The sequence below is a fragment of the Bicyclus anynana genome, chromosome 24, assembly GCF_947172395.1.
Source record: "Bicyclus anynana chromosome 24, ilBicAnyn1.1, whole genome shotgun sequence".
Classification (NCBI taxonomy): Eukaryota; Metazoa; Arthropoda; class Insecta; order Lepidoptera; family Nymphalidae; genus Bicyclus; species Bicyclus anynana.
Genome location: NC_069106.1, coordinates 8183371 through 8192329, shown reverse-complemented (window position 1 = coordinate 8192329; position 8959 = coordinate 8183371). Strand labels below are relative to the sequence as shown.

The following is an 8959-nucleotide window of genomic DNA, read 5'->3' as shown; positions in this document are numbered from 1 at the left end:
ATCATCCCCATTAAACAATTTTTTGAATTTTTCTTTATTGTTTTATTTTATAAACACCCTATGTAGGGACCTACTCTTGTGAAAATCGTTTGGCCATACACAGTAGCACCATCAAGTAATATTTGCTTGAATATTTTATTGAGGCGTTATTGTATTTTCTACTACGAATTCGTATACGTCTTTAATTCAATTTTTTACAAAATCCGCGGAAACTATGTATTGTTTTTGGAATAAAAAGTAATGCAGCCTATAAATGTGGCTTCATAACCTGTACTGCTTACCAACAAAGAAATTAGAAATGAAGGTAGAAAACACATGTCATTTCATAACTTATTTATTTTAAATTATGTATGGTTGATTTATAAAATGTTAAATAAAATATATTAACCATATCTTATTGTTCTAAGCTTATTAATCAAATTTATTTTCATTAATTTAAGAACAAGAATACTTATAATTATTATTAGGTGTGAAACGACTAGTGATTTATACCCTCATTTTAATTTGTTTGTTGGTAAAAAGTATTCATCAAGAAAGGCTGTAGTATAGAAAATAAGAGAAATTACTATTAAATTTCATAATTTATTCAATCATAAATTTGACAAGTAGGGACACTTGGTTATAAATATCTAAAAAGATAGAAAAACTTTCTTGGAACATAAAAAAGGAAAATAAACATATATTTACATTCACGGTGCTACCTATTTATTAATGTAAATATTTATTCTACTACGTGCTATTACAGCAAAGACACTAACAAAGTTTTTTTATTCCTTATACATATTAATCAGGAGAGTAAAATATGACCACGAAGTCCTGAGAATCTGAAAGAGAGCAGGTTAAATTTATTTATTTATTTTAAACAGGACACCAACAGGTTACAATAAAATCTTATAAAAAAATATAAAGAAATATATAAATTACAGCAATTATTGTAGAACCACTTATTGGTTGTCACAAAATGCACTAAGGATAAGGATAAGGCCTAGTTCGCACTACTCCAGTAATCCAGCCGAGTACAAACGATTTTTGGGCGGTAAAACCAAAAATCGTTGGCACCCAACTAAAATTAATACAAAATTCTAATGTACAAAGAACAATATTAAATTTAGATTAAAGTTAAACTATATGTAAAACGAAATATATATATAGAACGAAAAACAAAAACAAAACACTACTTAACTCTAGGTAAAGAAGATACAAAGTCTAAATCAGGATTTGCAAGATTTTAACCAGGGGTTGAACAACTTGTATAGCTAAATGCCGAAGTCTGGCACATAAAGGTAAGGTATTTTATTTATATACTACTGGAAGCCCACGACTTTGTCGGCCCTTAAACCTCCTTAATCTCGCAGTGGTATGCGCGGTGGATTTACAAGATTGAGATTTTTTTAATTGGTCCAGTTCTGGCTGTTGAAAAACGCCCGTGGCTAGCTACCACAATACCGACAAAGACGTACCGCCAAGCGATTTAGCGTTCCTGTACGATATCATGTTGAAACCGAAACGGGTGTGGATTTTCATCCTCTTCCTAACAAGTTAGCCCGCTGCCATCTAGATTACATCGTCACTTACCATCGGGTGAGATTGTAGTCAAGGGCTAACTTGTAAAGAATGAAAAATAACAAAAAATCCATAGAATTATAAGGTACCGAATTGTAAATCTATAAAAAAAAACACTATAAACATACGAGTACATACTTGAATCCATAAATTTACGATTCGGTACAATGAGACTCAAAATATAAAAGACAATCAACAATTCATATAGATTTATAGCAATTCATCACAAGCACACTTGACTATTACTCTTTATATAGCAATTGCTAATTAGCTGTTATAGTTTTCCTTGTAATTTCATTATATAATTAAGATATTCACCTACCGTTGCGTAACTTGCCAAAGAAATAACAGAAAATCCGTAAGTTGTTATGTGAACCTCCTTTTGTGCCCTGCAAAAAAAGCTTTATTAAAACTGCTGTATTTACTCTGTACCTACTTAAATCTATTGTATTGGTAGGAAAGAAAAGAAAGACTTTCGACTGTGCTTTACGGGTCTTAAAGTTCTTTGGCCATATCACCAGAAATCATGATTCAATAGAGCGGTTGGTAGTGCAAGGCCATGTCCAAGGCAATAGATCCAGAAGCCCATATCCAACTAGCTGGACGGATTTAGTTAAGGCTGCTACACAGTCATCTTTGGTGGAGTGTACTCAAAATGCAGCCATTCGCCAAAAATGGAGGAGCATTGCACAGAAGGCTTCGCTCATCGCTGCAACCACGACCACTCTGCCAAGAGTGTAAGATTAAGAAGAAGAAGAATTGGCAGGAATGAACATGAGCTGACAAACTCTCATAAAATGATGGTCTAGTCATCGCAGGTTGACGGATCCGGTCTGGGATTCCCCGAACGTTGAATTATTTCCATACCTTTTTCAGCACACTTTTCTTTCTTCTTGCTTTCAGCACATTTTTTTATGTCTGGTGGTAGCTCAGACCAATTATAATGCACACAAAAGAGTAGAAAATAAATGAGGGCGCTGTAGTCACTTATTGTCGTTAATAGGGTAACCCTGTGTACGGTGACCAATGATAATTATATACTATAGATCGGTTACGTCCCTACAAAATCACCGCAAAAAGTGATCCGAATAGGCTACGAAACTGTCTGTCACAATTTTGTCTTTAATTCCATTATATATTCTGTTTTGTTTCATTCTTTGTTTGATTGAACGCGCTAATTCTCAGGAACTACTGGTCCGATTTGAAAAACTCTTTCAGTGTCCCCGTATTCCTACGGGAACAGGATTTTTTATTCTTTACAAGTTAGCCCTTGACTACAATCTCAGCTGATGGTAAGTGATGATGCAGTCTAAGATGGAAGCGGGCTAACTTGTTAGGAGGAGGATGAAAATCCACACCCCTTTCGGTTTCTACACGACATCATACGGTACGCCTTTGTCGGTAGGATGGTAACTAGCCACAGCCGAAGCCTCCCACCAGCCAAAACTCTACTATGACATAGTAATGATCTATGATAAATCTTTTTTTTTTTTAAGTTAAAAAAGTTTACCTGTGTATCATTATTAGAATGGACTTCTTTGTTTTATGCGTAGCAGTATACCAGCCGCAGTTGTACAGCGCCTCACCCACACCGGTGCTCTACAAAAACCAAAATTGCATATCAAAAATCAAAATAAATCAAAATATTTTTAACCTTACAAGTTGATGCATGAGAATACTCTTAATTTATATACAATTTAAAAAACTGTCATCATCCCTATTCCCTATTAAAAATATGACATTCGGGAGTTTTTCAAAATTATCAATTTTGTTATTTTCAGTAACGATTTAAATCAACACAATACTGGTTGAGAAATGACAGTGTATAAAAAAAATAAACGACACTTACTGTATCCATTAATCTCTGTCCGTACCAACACAGAATAAACGTCTGTGATATTGCAGTGGTAAAAAATATTTTGTATATAAACTCGTTCCATTTCTCGACAAACTGTAACAACAAATGGAAATGCTAATGCATTCAGCATTTTATTTTTTACTAGCGGACGCGGGAACCGATGTAAACTTTCAACCCATATCCCCCCCCCCCTTCTATTTATATTTATTTATTTATAATATAGTTCACTAATCTATACTAATATTATAAAGCTGAAGAGTTTGTTTGTTTGTTTGATTGAACGCGCTAATCTCGGGAACTACTGGTCCGATTTGAAAAATTCTTTCTGTGTTAGATAGCTCATTTATCGAGGAAGGCTATAGGCTATATATTATCCCAGTATTCCTACGGGAACGGGAACCACGCGGGTAAAACCGCGCGGCGTCAGCTAGTCGTTTATAAGATCTGCAAATATGCTCGAGTGGGGTCTCAAATGAAAGCGCACTGAAAGAGAATATTCAAAAGTCAAAAGTCAAAAAGTCAAAATGCATTTATTTCAATTAGACTTAGTTTACAATCACTTTTGAAAGGTCAAGATTATGTCTTAATTTAATTTAATTTAAAACTAAAGTTACGAGGGTTCCAAACACGCCTTGGTGAGAAGAGCCCACAACAAACTCAGGCAAGGTTTTTTTTGTTTACCATCATTTTACAAACTTATTTAAAACTAAGCACACAGTCGCATATTACACTTTAACGCCAAGCTTTTTATCATTGATATAATCATCAACACTATAATATTGAGGACTTGATCGAGAGTGTGATTAATAAAATCATGACCGTCGGGGGTTTTTCAAAATTGTAATGTAATTTATACTCACAGCAACACAAAAAAGACAAAAGCAGATGATAACCGAACTGTTCATGAAGTTAACGAGCAGTGAAAATGTGTACATATTCTCTATGTCACTGGATAATCTGGAAAAAATCAATTAGACATTTAGCAAGGCAATAAAAAGTTAAATATTTTTTTACATGTCACGTAACGGATACGATGGGCGACCGGTCGTCCATTTAGGAGTCAAGAGGTTAAGTATGCTCCATATGAGCATGCTTATCATCAGTTTACATTTGGTAGCAATAAGCATGCTATTTTTAAGCATGATCCTGAATAAGCATGCTCAAAGCAAACATTCCAATTGCACATGCTAATTTGTATTTGTCGCTCTCTGTCTATAGTGTTAGACAGAGAGAGATGAAAGTGAAGAAAATACATAATAGCAATGCTGATAGACTAACATACTCTATAAGCAAACCTGTTCAGACGCGCTAAAAGTACGCCCCCTTCCGCCTGCGCAGCAAGTATCATGCTCATAAATTGCACGGCTGTTGATTCTTGAGCAAGCTCGAAATAAGCATGCTCATTAATAGCTATATTATATTAATATATATGAGTTAAGTTTACCTGATCAATGCTCGATGCCTTTCTATTATGAAGACCAGTTCCTCCTCAATTCTTTTGTCACGATCATTGTCATCAATAGAAGAAGGATTGTTCTCTATTTCCAGTTGCTGCTTCTTACTGACTTTGGCTGAACACAAAGTGATGAAAAAAAAACGTTATTTAGCGAAAGTTCAAATTAACACAACACCGGTTTTGCACCGCCTTCAAACTGATCATCAGTTAGAACATAATATGATAGATAGAACTTAATATGATGTTATTTTTCACTTTTTAGTTTAGTCAGTGTGTTTTATGTTTTTGAAGTCAGTTGAATTTTTTTTATGATAATTATATTGTAGAGGTAAGTGGATTTTCTTGTAAATTGATAAGCCGCAAATTTAGTTTTACTTGATAAGTAAGTTAAGTAACACTTAGGTGGTAAAACTGACCCTAAAAAAAACATCATCATATCAGCCGATGGACGTCCACTGCAGGACATAGGCCTTTTGTAGGGACTTCCAAACATCACGATACTGAGCCACCTGCATCCAGCGAATCCCTGCGACTCGCTTGATCAGTCCACCGGGGGTCGACCAACACTGCGCTTAATGCGGGGTCGCCATTCCAGCACTTTGGGACCCCAACATCCATCGAACTTTATTTTTTGTAAAGGGTAAATACATACCAAGTGGATATGTCTCGACTAGTTGGTCGTCTATGGGGACATGAAACAGTTTGTCAATCCGGACTAATAATAGAGCAAACTGAGTCGTGATGTGACTCAGGCATACGATGAACAACAAGTCCCCTGCCATCATGGAAAGCGCTGAAAGAAAACCTGAAACGACGGTATACACAATGATATTAAATACTGTTAGATGTGTTACTAGCGCATGAGAAATGAGGCGCTCAAAAGAGGAAAATAGTCAACTCAGTGTTAGTTGTGGTCTACAATGAACGTTATTTAAACAAATAATACCTAAATATCGTCTACAATGTCCAGTTGTGTGTTCAGGAAGTGTAAAAACTATATTTATGTCGGAGGATTAGATAATCAAGGTACCTACCTTAGAACGTAGGTCTAGGGTTCAATCCACGGCAGGGCCAATTCAAATTTTTCTTAATTGGTCCAGGTCTGGCTTGTGGGAGGCTTCGGCCGTGGCTAGTTACCACCCTACCGGCAAAGACGTACCGCCAAGCGATTTAGCGTTCCGGTACGATGTCGTTTAGAAACCGAAAGGGGTGTGGATTTTCATCCTACTCCTAATAAGTTAGCCCGTTTCCATTTCAGATTGCATCATCACTTACCATCAGGTGCGATTATAGACAAGAGTTAACTTGTAACGAATAAAAAAAAATTAATAATAAAATGTGAATGTGTGTGTATATTTTCTCATTACTCTGTTAATTGATGCGACCGATACGCATGATGTGGATCTGTGGATGCCTACATAAGTTATTATATAAATATAAACTTTATTTATGGCATAAGCGCTATTTAAAAAATAATTAACCGACACTTACAATGGCAAGTCATCACAAAAAATACAATCTCAAAGAGATACTTTATATCCTGGTACGGATCGAACGGCAACCAATAACCGAACGGTAGAATGAACTGGACATCGTAACCAAGCCAACTTTTTATATACACGAAGAGAACTGGCAGGATGAATATGGAGCCGAGCATCATATTGCAGGAGAAGTAAGCTGAAATACAAATAAAGAGTTCTTTAGTGTAGTTGGTATTGATCTGTAATGTTAACAGTCAATAAGACCAAAGAGAATATAGTCAGACTCAAAAGTGCTGGAACAGGGCCGTAAAGCGTAAATTTATAAAAAACCGGACAGTGTGAAACGGATTCGCCTACCGAGGGTTCTATACAAAATTTATTTCATAGATCGATCACAAATATACATATAATTAAAAAGTTGTTTCAGATTGTGCTAACTTGGACCACTGACCTGTATTACACGATTTAATTAAAAAAGTAGTAGAGGTTTTAAGTTTTTCCGGAACGCATATATTTCATCAGTCATCATAATCATCATCATCATCACGGTGTTATTTTTCGCTTCTTAGAGTAATGCACCTTTGAAGTCAGTTATTTTTTTGGTAAAAAAGATTTTATAAATCTATAAGTTCATGGAAAATGTCCAAAGAATTTACCGTCCAGGAATTCACTAGATAAAACATTGACAGACGGACAGACTGATATCAAAGCAATCGTTAAGGGTTTTGTTATTTTCATTTCAAAGTTCGAAACCCTAAAAACTAATTGACAAAGTAGACAATACCTTTTCAGTTGTGTGCATTTTAAGAAATTAAATATCACGTGTCTCAATCGGTGAAGGAAAACATCGTGAGGAAACCTGCATAACAGAGAATTATCTTAATTCTCTGCGTGTGTGAAGTCTGCCAATCTGCATTGGGCCAGCGTGGTGGACTATTGGCCTAACCCCTCTCATTCTGAGAGGAGACTCGAGCTCAGCAGTGAGCCGAATATGGGTTTATGAAGAGACAATACCTCTCACAAGTAGTTTGAGCTGGTTCAACGCAGTACTGAGTACCTCGTGCTCATCCTGAGGTATCTGTCCGTGGGGCCACATGTCTCGTAGCTCAGAGACCAGGTTTTCAAACACGGACCTGTTCATCTTAATCTTGAGCGCTTTTGCCAGGGCTGTTGGGCAATGATCAGTTATTAGGGAAACTTATCATCATATATATATATATCATCAAATCATTGGTGATAGCCCAGTGGAAATGACCTCTGCCTCTGATTTCGGAGGGTGTGGGTTCGAAACCAGTCCGGGGCATGCATCTCCAACTTTTCAGTTATGTATATTCTAAGAAACTCAATATCACGTGTCTCAAACGGTGAAGGAAAAACATCGTGAGGAAAACTGCATACCAGAGAATTTTCTTAATTCTCTACGTGTGTGAAGTCTGCCAATCCGCATTGGGTCAGCTTGGTGGACTATTGGCCTAACCCCTGAGAGGAGACTCAGCAGTGAGCTGAATATAGGTTGATATTGATGTACACACGCCTTTATCTACGTCATTATACATCCGTTTGGCTACATCATTATCCATCCGTTTGGCTACGTCATTATTATAAGAATAAGGGACACATTTTAAGATCTATTTACAAAAGAAATATTATTGACTCCGAAAATATTATTTTAAAACACATGTTCCTTGAACATTTTTAATTAATTTTTATTAAAGAATATATTAACCTTAGAGTTATGGGAAATACTCCAGAGCACCCTGTATCAAAACGGTAAGCCTGGTCACTAAAAATAAAAAAATCACGAAATATCGAAAACCTATTGAGGTAAAAAGTATAAAAAGGTAATTTGGCAGAGAGGTAGTTGATAATTAGTAGACGTCCGATAAGAACGGATATTGCGACAGTGCCGGATTACGGAGATCTAAGGCCGGCCCGGGGCATGCACCTCCAACTCTTCAGTTGTGTTCATTTTAAGTCCATTAAATATCACGTGTCTCAAACAGTGAAGGAAAAACATCGTGAGGAAACCTGCATACCAGATAATTTTCTTAATTCTCTGCGTGTGTGAAGTCTGCCAATCCGCGTTGGGCCAGCGTGGTGGACTATTGGCCTAACCCCTCTCATTCTGAGAGGAAACAGGAGGACAGTGAGTCGAATATGGGTTGATGATGATGAAGGGCGGTTGAAGTCAGGCGTCCACTAGTAGGTACGTAAAGCTTGCACTGACCGACGAGGAGGTACCCCACGCACGGCATCATGGTGAAAAGGTCGAGGAAGCTGCCGTCAGCTGCCGTCTGGAGCATGTTAATAGCTTCTAGCGTCATCGCCACCGTAACATTGAGGAACACGAACCAGAAGTATATGTTCCAACAGGTGCTGCGAACATCAGGCTGATATTATATCTATACTAATATTATAAAGCTATTATAAAGATACCGAAGATATCTCGGACGTCAGCCTATACGAGATTAGTATGGCTCTCAAGCACCTGAAGAACAATAAGGCGCCAGGTGAGGACGGAATCACAGCAGAACTGAAAGCGGGTGGAAAACCGATACTTAAAGTCCTTCAGCGATTGTTCAATTCTGTCATTCACGAAGG

General features: G+C 36.9%; 1 protein-coding gene across 1 annotated transcript; it reads right to left on the bottom strand.

The window, feature by feature from the left end:
- Positions 1-693: 693 nt before the first annotated feature.
- Positions 694-8734, bottom strand: LOC112056460 (odorant receptor 67c-like). The gene is made up of 10 exons (XM_052889002.1): positions 8586-8734; positions 7373-7525; positions 6369-6554; positions 5501-5682; positions 4866-4975; positions 4282-4378; positions 3413-3514; positions 3074-3162; positions 1886-1952; positions 694-824 (listed from the first exon to the last, which is right to left on the bottom strand). The coding sequence occupies exons 1-10, from the start codon at positions 8680-8682 to the stop codon at positions 768-770; spliced, it is 1140 nt and encodes a 379-aa protein (XP_052744962.1). The 5' UTR covers positions 8683-8734; the 3' UTR covers positions 694-767.
- Positions 8735-8959: the final 225 nt, after the last annotated feature.

Bases quoted from the DNA above. Each gene is read 5' to 3' on its own strand.
- LOC112056460 (XM_052889002.1), bottom strand. From the start codon at position 8,682: ATGACGCTAGAAGCTATTAACATGCTCCAGACGGCAGCTGACGGCAGC. The intron at 7,526-8,585 runs GTCAGTGCAAGC...ATTGCCCAACAG, and splicing joins CGTGGGGTACCTCCTCGTCG to CCCTGGCAAAAGCGCTCAAG. The intron at 4,379-4,865 runs GTAAACTTAACT...GATTTTTTCCAG, and splicing joins AGGCATCGAGCATTGATCAG to ATTATCCAGTGACATAGAGA.